Source organism: Capsicum annuum, chromosome 4 (genome assembly GCF_002878395.1).
Source record: "Capsicum annuum cultivar UCD-10X-F1 chromosome 4, UCD10Xv1.1, whole genome shotgun sequence".
NCBI classification, from domain to species: domain Eukaryota; kingdom Viridiplantae; phylum Streptophyta; class Magnoliopsida; order Solanales; family Solanaceae; genus Capsicum; species Capsicum annuum.
In genome coordinates, this window is record NC_061114.1 from 16,168,392 (window position 1) to 16,183,703 (window position 15,312).

At 31.5% G+C, this 15,312-nt stretch overlaps 2 protein-coding genes across 4 annotated transcripts; one reads left to right on the plus strand and one right to left on the minus strand.

Moving 5' to 3' along the window:
- The first annotated feature begins 1,029 nt into the window (after positions 1–1,029).
- On the plus strand, positions 1,030–3,572 carry LOC107869803 (pathogenesis-related thaumatin-like protein 3.5). The gene is made up of 3 exons (XM_016716234.2): positions 1,030–1,231; positions 1,690–2,410; positions 3,150–3,572. Exons 1-3 carry the CDS (start codon positions 1,171–1,173, stop codon positions 3,277–3,279), a joined length of 912 nt encoding a protein of 303 aa, XP_016571720.1. The 5' UTR covers positions 1,030–1,170; the 3' UTR covers positions 3,280–3,572.
- A 134-nt stretch (positions 3,573–3,706) lies between these two features.
- Positions 3,707–7,325, minus strand: LOC107868181 (SWR1 complex subunit 6). 3 transcript variants are annotated; one of them, XR_007054450.1, is made up of 3 exons: positions 6,920–7,256; positions 5,234–5,298; positions 3,707–4,328 (listed from the first exon to the last, which is right to left on the minus strand). XR_007054450.1 is itself a non-coding variant. In XM_047410790.1 (3 exons), the coding sequence occupies exons 1-3, from the start codon at positions 7,022–7,024 to the stop codon at positions 4,230–4,232; spliced, it is 315 nt and encodes a 104-aa protein (XP_047266746.1). In that variant the 5' UTR covers positions 7,025–7,253; the 3' UTR covers positions 3,707–4,229. The 3 variants fall into 3 exon arrangements, 1 of the variants encoding a protein (XP_047266746.1); XM_047410790.1 differs by having other exon boundaries at positions 5,234–5,344; positions 6,920–7,253; XR_001673685.2 differs by lacking the exon at positions 5,234–5,298 and having other exon boundaries at positions 6,920–7,325.
- Between the last annotated feature and the right edge of the window lie 7,987 nt (positions 7,326–15,312).

Consider the following 15,312-nt stretch of genomic DNA (forward strand, 5'->3'; position numbering starts at 1 on the left):
TTCTACAAAATTTAACATAACTTGTTTCTGGCAAATTAAATACTACACAATTTATATGGTACAAGACACAAATTTTCATTAAACTAGAAAAAGGACAAAAATAACCATTTAGTTCGCCTAATCTTAACACTCCTAGCAAACACACTTGCTGACCTACACTATTATTGACCATATTTTTCTCCATTGTCCTTCCAAATTACTTTCTATATATATCATCTCTTTCCTTTCAGAAGTCTTCCTTTTTTTCCTTAAATATCGTGCCAAGTCAAATAATGATGAAGGTAGTATATAGTATCATCTTACAATAACGTCCCAAAAATAATATCACCTTACTATAATTAGAAACGATTTAGCTTTAAAATTTTTCTTAATAAAATGATTTACAACCACACAATTATATAAGTTTTAGAAGCAATTATTTATTTCTTAAATATTGTGCCAAGTCAAACGATGCCACCTAAAGTAAAACGGAGGGAGTATATAGTATCGTCTTACAATAATGCCCCAAAAATAATATCGCCTTAGTATAATTAGAAACAATTTAACTTTAGAATTTTCCTTAATGAAATGATTTACAACCACACAAATATACAAGTTTCAGAAGTCTTCTTTTTTTTTTTTCTTAAATATAGTGTCAAGTCAAACGATGCCACTTAAAATAGGGCGGTGGGAGTATATACTATCATCTTACAATAACGTCCCAAAAATAATATCACCTTACTATAATTTAAAACGATTTATTTTTAGAATTTTCTTTGATGAAATGATTTACAAGCACACAAATATACAAGTTTCGGAAATCTTTCTTTTTTTCCTGAAATATCACGTCAAGTCATCAAATTATGCCACCTAAAATAGTATAGAGGAGTATATAGTATGATCTTACAATAACGCCCCAAAAATAATATCACCTACTATAATTATAATTAGAAACGATTTAACTTTAAAATTTTCCTTTATGAAATGATTTACAATCACATAAATATACAAGTTTCAGTAAGTTTTTTTTTCCTTAAGTATCGTATCAAGTCAAATGATGCCACCTAAAGACGGAGGGATTACATAGTATATGGTATCATCTTACAATAACGTCATAAACTTGTGTCTTCTTGTTTTTCTTCACATTATTTTTCCTTCTTACTTTTTTCTTTTTTCCTCGTACACAAGACAATGGTGAATGCTCAAGTTTCTCTTGCTTTCTTTTCCTTACGTTTCATCTTTCTAATTTCAGGTGACTTTTTTCTTCTTGTTACTATTTGTTTTGCCTCTATGTTTCTTGAGTAAATTTTAGTGTTATTTTGAATGTAGAATCAATAATTTGGTGTTATTTTAAACGTTAAATTTGAATGTAAGTTCTACCTACGTCTTACACTCCCGAAACTTTACTTACAAAATATATTGTTGTTGTTGTCTAACGGAGTAAATAGATACAGATGATCATACTGAAGAATCCAGGATTTGAAGTTCATATATTTCAATAATAATCTCAAATTAACATATAAATAATAACTGAGATCACAATCAAATATTTGTATATATTATTCAATTTCTTAATATATACAGGGTCTAGATGAACCTGTATATAGCATTCTAGCTCTGCCTCTGCTGACATGATTCATGTGATCGATGTCAAATAATTTAATATTGAGACGTAGTCGATTGATTGATTGACAAGTTGTAATGAAACAGGGGCTTTATCAACGACGTTTACGCTAGTAAATCAGTGCAATTATAAAGTATGGCCAGGAATTTTATCAGGTGCAGGCACTGCACAGCTTGCTTCAACAGGATTCCTGCTAAATCCTGGCCAGTCTGTTTCCATTCCCTTTCCTACGGGATGGTCAGGTCGTTTATGGGGTCGGACTTTCTGTTCCCAAGATTCATCCACGGGCAAATTCACTTGTGCAACAGGCGATTGTAGCTCCGGAACACTGGAGTGTTCTGGAGCTGGAGCTGCTCCACCAGTTACTCTGGCGGAGTTTACATTGAATGGTGTTGGAGGGCTAGATTTCTATGATGTTAGCCTTGTGGATGGTTATAACTTGCCTATGCTTGTTAGTCCACAAGGCGGGACAAGAGTTGGAGGAGTTGGAAACTGTTCAACGACTGGTTGTGTTGGTGATCTCAACGAGGCGTGCCCCAAGGAGCTGAAGAAGATGATGGATAGTCGTAGTAGTAGTAACAGTGAATGTGTGGGATGTAAGAGCGCTTGTGAAGCGTTTGGTGATCCGAGATATTGTTGTATTGGATCATACGCGACGCCTGATACGTGTAAGCCAACGGATTACTCGGAGTTCTTCAAGAATGCATGTCCAAAATCTTATAGCTATGCTTATGATGATGGCACCAGTACCTTCACTTGTAGTTCTGCAGATTATGTTATTACCTTTTGTCCTGCTTCTGATGATAGGTATGTGGCCAACTTGTTTCCTCTGTTTGACTTAACTATTTATTTTTTAACCTCGACTGATTCCACCACATACTAGTAGCGGACCCAGGTGTTAGGGTCGTGAGTGCTCAAGAGGTTCGAATACATATATTGATGCTCAAAGCTTTAAGGTTTTGCTTGAAAATTATGAAACACCCAGTTATCTCTATCTCCTTGGTTTAGTGGGTGTTTTTCTAAATTTTATATAGATATTTATATATTTTTCATATAATTACACGTAATCTGCCTTGAATTTAGTGGGCGCCGGAGCACCAAAAAAATGGTCATAGATCCGCCCCTGCGAGATACCTGTCAACTCACACCAACAATAATATCATATAACTCTATTCGTCAAGGCTAAAACAGATGGGAAGACATTAAGTTAGTAAATACATTCAAAAGGATACAAAATATACCACTGAAACTCACTAAAAGTAAAGTTAATCTGTATTAGAATCAGCGCTAGAGCCAAGAATTTTAACACGTTACAATCTAAAGTGGGATGCATTAGCTTTTATGAATCAGCATCCATCATCCCCACCCTGTGGAACTACTAGATCACCCCGAGGATGCTTCTAGCATCCGGGGTCACAGACCAACCTTAGAACTCTGTTCAATAAGTGGAACGCATTAGCTTTATGAAAAGAGTTAACCATTCATTATTCAACAATACATTTCAAAATTAGTACTTTGTTCATATAATTATGGTTTAATGTTGCAGCCCAAAATCATCTGGAGGATCAGACACAGGTGTTGATGGAGGCTTATTGAGAAAGAGCCGCGGTGGTTTAACTAATATGCCATTACCATTCTTAACAAGCTTGATAATCACTGTTTTAACAGCAGTTTGACATTCTTAACAAGCTTGATAATCACTATTTTAGCAGCATTTTGACATTCTTATCAAGCTTGATAATCACTATTTTAGCAGCATTTTGACATTTTTAACAAGCTTTGGTAATATCATTATTTTAGCAGCATTTTTGACATTTTGAAGGCAGTTGCCATTCTTGGAATTTTGAGTACGTTGTGAAAGTGCAATCCATTAATTGTACATACATAGTCATTTTAAGATTTAAGTTATATACATTGACAATGTAAAGAACTTTTACATTATCAACATATTTTTACATGTTCTTATTTTTCATGTCACCAAACACACCCTTAAGATGAAATCTTCATTCAAACATTCGTAAATCTGTGCGGAGAAATCACCTACTAAATGCTGGAACAAAACATCATACTGCTCCTGAATATATTTTCCGATGAGTGAGCGAATTATGGAATTCAATATCAGGCACTATAACACGTTGAACTAATCGGAGTATGAGTAACAACAACCGTGCACAGGGAGAAAACAACAAAGTCCAAAGTGAGTGAGAGTAGTCGGAGTACTTTAATATGTACATAAGCTATATAAACATGAAACTAGCAAATACTACAGGATATCAGAATAAAGCTTCAGCATCTCCATCCGATTTACTTTAGGTTGAAACTCTCACCAATCAAGCAACAAATTTCAAGCACCGAGTATCATTGTGAATGATCTGACATTTGATTGAGCAGAAGCGCATCCCACACTGCACACATGTATAGTTCGCGGAGAAACCACAAACCGTGCAGAAATGACAGCGAGAGCTGGAACTTGGAGGTCCCACTGCTGCTTTTAAATAGGTTGGTACTTGTGGTACGGTGAGAGGTCAATTTATGTCATTGAGGTAGAGAGTAAAATCAACTATTAGCGTTGGAAATCCTTTTTCAGAAATTGGTGAACTATTAGCCTTAGAAATATATACCTCATTCAAGAGCTCAAAGAATGACTTGGGGGCTCTCTTATTCTCGAGTGCTTTAGCTTGGCGAGTTTTCCGCTTTGTGCCTTTTGGGTACTTCTTATGAAATACTGAAATTAAAATAAAGTGAATTGAAGTGAAAAGTTTATAGTTATAATCGGAAGAGACGAAAGGAACAGAACCATATAAATCCTCCTTTAAGGAGAAGGAACAGAATAATCTTATGCTTTTGTACAACAGCAATGGTTTTCTAGGTAGACTACTGCATCCTCTGACGAAAAGAGCATCAAGTCCCTCAAAAATTTACTTTACTCCCTAATCTCTCTATAGGCAGTGATGCAGGCTCAACCTCAGTGAACATAGAATAGAAGTGAATTACAACTATGTCAACCACTCCTTATTGAATGTATGCATCAACTAAAGTCCGTAAATGCACAATCTTGTAATACCAAATCACAAGTTCATATATTCTTCATTTCATCCTTTATTGAGCAAACCAATCACCAAGGCCTGTAAATGTACGAGTTCCAGCAGAGTGTTGGTCAAGGATCTATCGTCCTATCTATTATTCGTGAAACATAACGCTGGCATAAATGACAAGAGCTGCTACTCTCTCAGCCTATATTGCTTAAGCAGAAGGAATGGGAAGAACCCAATGAACCACTCAAAACTATGCCTCGATTTTAAACTAATGGGGTCAGCTATCTGAAATTTCTTATCAATTGCAGCACATTCAGGCCTGTTTTAGTGGATGTAGCACGTTCCAACTAATGAATTTAGTATTAAGAGGAATTCATCATACTAGACTATTTTTACTCCAAGTATTAGCCTCTCACAACCCTCCTCCTTTATAGAAACTTCTCACCAACTATGTAAATTATGTTATGGAAAACTCACAACCGAAGAACGATTCAACTCCAGACAAACTAAAACTTGTGGAAGCAGTAATATTTTCACATATTTAGCACATTTATGGACATAGATAGAGCCAAAAGAAAGCCAAAAACCAACTAACTTGATCCTCATCGTCGAGAGAAGCTTCATCATCATCATCATCATCAAGTAGTTGAGGTTCCACTACTGCATTGTCACTTTCCAAAGCATTAAGCCGCGCCAACATAGCCCACTCCAACAACGAATAAACAAATAAATAGATCATTAAAATCCTTAAACTAGCAGGACATGGTCTCTTTGGCTTCAGTTGTCATATTATTTGTTGTTGCTACAGTTGTCTTCTCCTTTGTTTTCAGAGGACTTCTTCACTATTGTATTTGCTCTACATACTTGATTTTTGATATGCTTTACTTGAACCAAGGTTCTATTAAAAACTCTCTCTACCTTCCCAAGGAAGGGGTAAGGCTTGTACACACCACCCTCCCCGAACCCTACTCGTGGAATTACACTAGGTATGTTGTTGTTGTTGTTGCTATCCAAAATGGTCTTCTTGGCTTCCTTGTCATATTATTTGTTGTTGTTGGCATCCAGAATGATCATCTCCTTATCATAGTATTTGTTGTTGCTATAGTTCTCTTCTCCATTATTTTCATAATGACTTCTTCACTATTGTACTTGCTTCATATACTTGATTTTTTATATTCTTTACTTGAGCTAAGAATCTATCGGAAACCGTTCTACTACACCAAGCTTCCCCTTACTAGACCAGTGGCGGAACCACCTTTGCTCCAAGGGGGTCATCCGACCCCCCTTCGACGGAAAATTATACTATTTTTATATTATTTTTACATGGTCAAAAATATTTTTTATGCATATATAATACACGTTGAACCCCCTTCGACTAGTTAGTATATATACTTCTGAACCCCTCAATGAAAATCCTGACTCTGTCACTGTCCCAGACATTACTCCTGGGAATACAATGGGTATGTTGTTGATATCCAAAATGGTCTTCTTGGCTTCCTTCATCATATTATTTGTTATTTCTACCACTCTCTCTTCTCCATTATTTTCATTATGTTTTTTTTTTTCCTTTTCTTCTCCATTATTTTCAATAGTGGTTCAATGAAGTTAGGATGAGCACCATGAGGTCTCAGGTTCAATTACCCGCAGAGACAACCACTAGGTGTTTTCTTCTCATCTATTCTAGCCTTGGTGAACAGAGTTACCTGGTACCTGTTGCTGGTGGAAGGTGGCAAGTATCCCGTGGATTTAGTCAAGGTGTGAGCAAGCTGGCCCGGACACCACGGTTAACAAAAAAAAAAAAAAAATTATGATTTGTTCGCTACTGTATTTACTTTACATACTTAAGTTTTGATAATTCTTTACTTAAGTCGAGTATCTATCAGAAATAAACTCTCTATCTTTTTAAGGAAAGGGTAAGGCTTATACGCTTCACCCTCCTCACCTCATACTCTACTACTGGAATTACATGTTGTTGTTGTTATCAAAATACACCTCAACTATCAGCAGTTTTCCTACCTGAAATATCATTATTATTCAGATAGAAAAAATGAATAACTGTTTATCTATTATTATTATTCAGAGAGAAAAAGTGAATAACTGTTTCGATAAATATTTGGTGATCATTCAGGTAGTGAAAACACACACCTTTCATGTATGAAACTCAAAAAATCGAGATTCTTTATGTATATTTTTTTCATCCTTCACTCTATCCAAAATGATAAATGCGAAACTCAAAAAGCATAAAAAATTGAAATTTTAAAACTAAAGGTATTTAGTATACCTGTATTCTATTATCAGAACTAGCAAGAGCAGCAGCCATTTTCGGAGCAATTTTACGAGTTCGCATCGACATTCTTCGCGCCGAAATCGACATTTCTTCATCCATTGCTTCAAAAATTCAGATTACAAAACTACAAAATTATTTTTTTCTATTTACTTTACTGATTCAAATTCCAAAAATGAGAAAATCGGAGCCGGCGATGAAGGTCAAAACGGCGGCCGGTGATCGGCCGGCGGAAGAATTTAGGGTTATAAATACTTGGGAGTTAATTGTTTAACGGACCACTATATTTTGAGTAAATTTAGCATGGTCACCATGTTTGGATAATTGCCTGTAAATATTATTTTTATTTTATTTAGGATAGAAGTATTATCCAACTTTTTTTTTCTTAAAATATATTTATCATCTCACAATCTTTCTCTCTCCTATTTGAAATAGCATGTCATTAAATTTTTTTTTTCTTTTTTTGATAAATGTATAACTTATTTAATTAAAATTTTATCTTAATTCTTTTTTTAAAAAAAATTACACATGATATATTGATAATTGAAAATTAATATAAGTACACCAAAAGCTTAGGTTATTTTATTTGATATGTAATCTTCAAAATTTCTTTTATTTACTTATTTATTTCACCACTTAATAATAGTTTTAAAATATAAATACTTATACGAATTGGTACAGTAATTTTGTTGTTGTTTATTTTATATACTAAAAATTCTTAAAATGTAAAATAAATAAAACGATGGATTTCATATTTTAGACATTAAGTTTGTTATTTATATGAGAATAAAAAAATAAAATCACCTTTTTTGAAGGAAAGAAAAAATTATGTAGTCTTGAAACAAATTAAACTTTTTAAGAAATATTAACAAAATCATACATTCTTCAGTAATATTACAAATGGATTTTTAAAATATTACTCTATCAATTCTTCTTTGCTTTTGATGGATTTAGAATGAAGTACGGATATAAATTAGTGTTTAATTATATAATAAAACAAAATCTAAATATAATGATCACAGGAAAAAGTGAAGAAACTAAATTAAAAATAATTTTTTTTTCTAAATTTATGTCTTATCTTACGGATTTAATGATTTGTTTATAGGAAATTACTTGTAAAAAATCTGCACAAAAAAAATAATATTTTTTCACTATATATTTATCAAAAATTATCTTGCATAAAAAATTGCAAGTAATCTATGTCCAAATTAAATTTTTTATGTAATAATACATATTAAAAAAAATTATTGAATTTTGTTTGGCAGCAAAAAAATCGTAGGTTTGTCATCAATACTTTTAAATAACAAATTATATTCTTTTATTCTCTATTACTCTATATTTGAAGGAAATATTAAATCTTTGGATTATATTAATCCAAAAATTCTTTTGTATAATCCCAAAAAGTAGATTTTATTCTTTTATTATCATATAAATAACAAATTTAATGTCTAAAATATGAAATCTGCCGTTTTATTTCTTTTACATTTTAAGAATTTTTAATATATAAAATAAATAATAAACAAATTAAATGAGTACCAATTTTTATAAGCACTTGAGTTTTAAATATTATTAAGTGGTGAAATAAATAAGTAAATAAAAGAAACTTTGAAAAATACATATCAAATAAAATAATTCAAGCTTTTGGTGTAATTAAATTAATCTTCAATGATTATTATATCATGTGTATTATTTTTAAAAATAAGAATTAGGATAAAATTTTAGTTAAATAAGTTTGATAAGTTAAATAGATCCATTTATCAAAAAAAGAAAGAAATTTTAACATTCAATTTCAAGTAGGAGAGAGAAGATTTTTGAGGTGCTAAGTATATTTCAAGAAAAATAGAAAGAGTTGAGTGATATTCTTGTCTTAAATGAAACAAAAATGATATTTGTAGGCAATTTCCCTAACATGGGTGACCATCTGGGGGATTTACTCCTATATTTTCAAATAACTAGATTAAGACCCCTAAGCTATGCAATATTGTATTTTGTGGAAAAGGGGAAAAATATATGAAAAAATAACATAAATATACACCTCAACCTATCATATTTACACAAATCTTCACTCTTATGAATTAATTACAAAAATTTTAACTAATGATGTATCATTTTTGGATGTATCGAGGAGCTAATTATGTATCTTGACTGATTCGAAATAAAAAAATGCATCGAAAGCTAATTATGTATCTTTACAAGAAAAAATGTATCTTTGTTGAATGTATTATGTATCTCGACAGAACCAAATTTGAAAAAAATATATCAGGGGATAATTATATATTTTTATAAAGGAAAAAATGTATCTTCGTTGAATGTATTGAGAGCTAATTATGTATCTCGACATACCCAAAATCGAAATTTTCAGTAATTATGCAAAATATCAAAATTTTTCTGTAATTAAACTTCAAATTATCAGGATTTTTTTTGTTTGCCCAAAATATACTCTTCAACTTGCAATCTAGAACAACTATATCCCCTGTTGATAAAGTCGTGTGTATATACTCTCGTCATCATAGTGTATTTATATCCTTTTTGTTGACATATCTATATTTTTTGAATTTGAAAAAAAAAAAATTAATTCCAAAAGTGTCATATGACTTTAAATAATTACCTCACTCACTTTGTAGTACTCCAGGGTCAAACGTTATGAAGAAAAAAAACTGAATCCCTCATTTATCAAGCCATAAAATGAGGTTGAATCCGGTCTGACTGAAAAAGAGATTAATTTTTTTTTTCGTTGTGTCTGGTCTAAAGGGGTTAAAAAATGGCGAGGTAATTTTTTGAAGTTAGGTGACATTTTATGAAATTAAAAAAAAAGATCAATTTTAGAATTCTTTTTAATTTAGTCGGTTAATGAAAAAGTAAATATGATCATTTCTTAGACGACAAGGATATATCTGAACCATTCTATAGAGGCAGGGATATATTTGTTTCACATTTTTAACGGAGGATATATTTGCTCTAAGTTGCAAAGCTGAGGGGTATATTTGTCCGTTTGCCCTTAAGTGATTATTAAAAAAAAAATCAAAAGGTCAATATTATATTTTAAATAAGTTGGGTCAAGTAGGGCGGGTTATTAAGTGATTTAAATGAATATTTTTATTTTGTTTCTTAGAATTTTTAATTTAAATAAAAGTTTCATATCAGTAAATCGTAATGAAAAAATCAATTAAATAGACTGAGTGACTTTGTAAATAAAACAGTCATGAATGATTTTTCAAAAAAAATGTTGAGTGATTTTTCGAGAAAGGGTCACTCAACTCCTACAGTTATTATAACTGACTTGCAATATGTCAGTTATTATATAGAAGGGCAATGAAAGAGAAAGGAAAAGGTTATTATAAAATGAATTTATTCGCTGTATGTGATTTTGACAACAATTTTATCCCTTCAAAACTCAATCTTCCAATGGTTTGCAAGCCTTTAAAGCTAACCGAAACACGTTATATCTAAAGAACTAAGGTAGCTGTGAGACTCTCGCTAGTATTGACCTCCTGGACTAGTATCAATGCTGGTTCCTCAGATGAGTCTAAGATGGTAGTCATAAAGCAATATTGTTAGAAGCATCACCGAGATGTTTTTTTAATGAATGTTGCTTCTTTTTGTTTGAAAACTAGTTACTCAATTGGTAATGAATAAATGTTTATAAAAAGAAAGGAAAAAAATTAAATATGTTGCTAAACTTTATGAAAAGATTCAGATATATCCCTCGTTATAAGTTTAACTCATCTATGTCCTTGACGTCTAAGTTTTGGCTTATATATGTCCCTGTTGCCAAGTTTTGACTCATATATATCCCTGTTTCTGTTAATTGCTTTGCTGAAAATTTTCAACCCTCCTTTTATTTATATTTTATTTGTCACATCACTTTTTAATTGTCACATCACATATAATTAAACACACCCCTTCTACACATTTAACATCCGCCGAATGATCTCATCTACCTCACAATTTTTTTGGGCCGAAATTCCTTTGTTGTATTTTTAGATTCTTGCCTAACTGTTCCTCTCATACATACATACATACATACATACATACATACATGCATACATACAGACAAAAGATATCATCTTAATTGACAACTTGCTTTTGTGAATGTAGTGCAAAAGATGGAGTCGATTGATGATACTCAAAATAATTTACAGTTGATAAGTACTTGAATTCTTAATTTTTATCGTGGTTGTGCATTGAGTTTTTATGGAGTGTTATTGACTTTTTCAATTTTTTACTTACTGATTCTTGTGGTTACGCAAGAATCTAAAAATACAGCAAAGGAATTTCGGCAAATTAGAGAAAATCCAAATAGATTGTGAGGTAGATGAAAGCATTTGGCGAATGTTTAATGTGTAGAAGAAAGAGTAGATTTAATTATATGTTATGTGACAACTAAAAAGTGATGTGATAAATATAATTTCTTGAAAAAAAAGGAAAAGAGGTTGAAAAATTCCAACAAAACAATTAACGATAGCAGAGATATATATAGGCTAAAACTTGTCAACAAGGATATATATGAGCCAAAACTTGGAAGACAAGGGCATTAGTGAGCTAAACATGTAACTGAGGATATGTCCGAAATTTTCATAAAGTTTAGAGGCATATTTGACCTTTTTTCAAAAAAAAAAAATGAAGTTACTTGAAACAAAGCTATAAAATTTAATAAGATTGATAAAGAGCAATTTTAAACTTTTTTCTTAATTTTCCAGCCGGTGTCCGATACTCGCATTAGAATTCGACTAATCTGAATTCGAGTCGCGTAGGACCCATTCGGGAGAAGCTGATTGAAGCCCGACTAATCTGGATTAGCGCCGCGTAGGGCCCATTCGGGGGAAGCACTCCCTACCAAGAATTTTTTCATACACAAGGCTCAAATCCGAGACCTCTGGTTAAGGGAGAAGTAGCCCCATCCACTGCACTACATCCTTTGGTGGCGAGTAATTTTAAACTTATTACATAACTTTTGAAGACAACTAACGAAATAAAACAAGTAGGGGTCGTTTGGTAGAGTGTATTGAAAAGTTAATGCATGCATTAGTTTAATGTGTATTAGTAGTACCTTGTTTGGTATATCTTTTTACATATGTATAACTAATGCTTGCATTAGTTATACACTCTATTGTGTATTGAGGTGTGTGTTACTAGTACCTCAAAATCCATGGCATTAGTAATGCAATGGATCTAATGCATGCATTAACATGCTTAAAGACACTATTATCCCTCAAAAAAATTTTCGCATTCTTTCTAACATATATATTGAGGTTGTTATGTAAAAATAAATTTTTTGTAGAAATTATGTAATTCATGTTATTTTTAATACATCGAACCAAACACTGCATAAGAAAAATACAAGCATAACTAATGCAAGTATAGCTAACAAAAGAATTGTTTATACAAGCATTACTAATACACTATATTTTGCATTATTCTTATACACTCTACCAAACGACCTTGTAGTGTGAGAGGAAAGTACAAGTCAAAGTGAACTTCTAATGATTCTCGTTGACAAATTATTGTTCTAGGTGTTAGAAAATAAAAATTTGATAGACCTCGGACTTTTAACAACATGATTATTGAAAATCCATGATATCGATCCCTCAATAAAACACCAAAAAATTTCACCTATTTTGGTAAAGAATATTATATATGTGGCTTGTTGATTCACCTTGGCGAAGACAAACTCCACAGACTCAACCATCATATGAATTCTTGGAATTTATGGGATGCTAAAACATAACTGCAGTTTTCACCACCAACAATTATAAGGAAAAAGGCTCAAATATGCCAGCGAACTATCAGAAATGACTCATTTATGTCATCCGTTAAAAGTTTGGCTCATTTATGTCATCACCATTATAAAATAGGTTCATCCATGCCATTACTTGTTAGCTGTGGTTTTTCAAAAACAGCTTTGCCACTTGTCGTCTTACTAGAGATCCACATCATTAATTAAAACAAAGAGAAAAGGCTCAAATATGTTATCGAACTACCAGAAATGGCTCATTTATGTCATCCTTTAAAAGTTTATCTCATTTATGCCATTATCATTACAAAACAGGTCCATCTATTCCATTACTTGTTAACAGTGGTTTTTCAAAAACAGTTTTGCTACGCGTCGTCTTACTAGAGGTCCACGTCACTAATTAAACTTATGTGATTGTCCCAATTAAGCTAACTAAACAGCTAAATATATTTTGAGATATTCTTAGGCCAAGCTCCAATAATTGTAAAACAAGTGAGGCCTAAAATATTCTTTTACCAAGCCTTACCAACCTCAAAATGACTAATTAATCATTCTTTGTTGCATACATTTTGGTCGATTAATGTTTATGCTTCAGGGATTTTTCATTCAATACTATGACGGGTGATCTTCCTTAAAGATTCAAGGCACTAACTATTATGAACAAAATGTAAGAGAAAATAAATCATTCTTATTGATTTATTTTAATTAATGACGTGGACCTCTAGTAAGATGACACATGGCAAAGCTATTTTTTGAAAAACCGCCATTAAAAAGTACTGACATGTATTAACTTGTTTTATAACGGCGATGACATAAACAAGTCAAATTTTTAACGGATGGCATAAATGAGTTATTTATGATAGTTCGATGGCATATTTGAGCCTTTTCTCTTTATTTTAATTAATGATGTGGACCTCTAGTAAGACGACACATGGCAAAGCTGTTTTTGAAAAACCACCATTAACAAGTAATGGCATGGATTAACCTATTTTATAACGGTGGTGGCATAAATGAACCAAACTTTTAACAGATGGTATAAATGAGTCAATTCTGATAGTTCGATGGCATATTTGAGTCTTTTCCCCTATTATAACTATCTTTGCATGCTCCAAGTATAATGAAAAAATAAGTATAGTTCAGCTTTGCCACAGATATACTAGACATTAATGAGTAGTTTATATTTTGACGCACGATGAACCCATGTCCAAGTTTGTGTAGTCAAGTGTGGCTCAAAGGTGGAGCTAATAAAGCATTTGTTTTAGACCCTCAAAACATTAAGGTCCCAAAAATAATTGATGACAAATTTTGTGATTTTATATTCACTTAAAATAATACTGAAATTGTAAAAGAAAATAATTCAAAAGTTAAATAAAAAAGAAAGAAAAGAATATTAACTATCTACCTTTTACCAAAAATATTTTAGAACTTTAAACTAATTAACTCAAATCTTCATATTAAAAAATTTATAAAAACGTCCAAGGTAAGTATTGCAACACATGACTAATATCATATTAACTAGAATTACTTTTTCATTTTATATTAGGGAAAAGGACACTCTATAACACTTTTTAAAATAAATAACCCAAGTTTGAAAACTTTTCAAAAAGTGGTCAGTCGGATATAATATTTTACTTTATAGCCATTTCTAATTTGGGTCATTATGGCTTACATAGTCCATATACAATACTGATACAGTCTATATACAATACTGATACAGTATTCAACTTGGGCAATTCGGCCCTTTTAAAAATATTTTAATTTTTTTTTTGCAATAAATTTTTTAACTGATCAAATATTCTGCTTTTTTTATTATTTAAAAATAATAATTAAATTATATAAAAATGATATAATTGTTAAATAGAATATGTATCTATATAAGATATATGTATAGAAATTGTATAGTTTTATCAAATATGTATATGTATAAAATATATATAAAAAGTGTATGAAAATTATATAATTGTTGTATAAAACATGTAAAATGTACAGTTATTGTATAAATTGTGTATCAAAACTATCGTATAGAATATTTATATGTATAAGATACATATAGAAACTGTATAGAAGGTGTGTAGAAACGGTATAGAACAAGCCAGTAAATTGAAATGGTTAGAAAGTGAAATTTAAATTTCATGGTCATTTTCATGGAAATAATTTAATTTGAAGTGTCGTTTTTGTCCCCCCCCCCTCCCCCTTTATATTACTACTAGAGGTTAACTAAAGATTTTATGTCGTTTAAAAATAATACACTAAAAATAATAAGTAAGTAAATCATTATTTTTAAAAAAAAAAGACTCTATTTTTTTGTATTGCACATATATATATATATATACTAGATACTGTAGCTTGGTACAAAAACAGCCCACCAAGATGCCAAAACAGCCCACAAAATGTGAGAAGAACAAGGGATGACAAACACAAAAACGCACGGATTTGCAAAATAATGAAAGGATAGATAGTGAGACCAAGATTATTACAAAATTAAGAACCAAGTGTATTTCAACACCAACCCCTAATGAATGTAATAATCAAAACCACACTCTTACGGTGACCCAAGGAAATCAACTCACCTCAAGATCTACCGTTTCCAAGCAAAGGTCAATATTGGCTTTTCCAATCCCTATACTAAGGATGGCTTTTCCAAGTCCTAACTAAG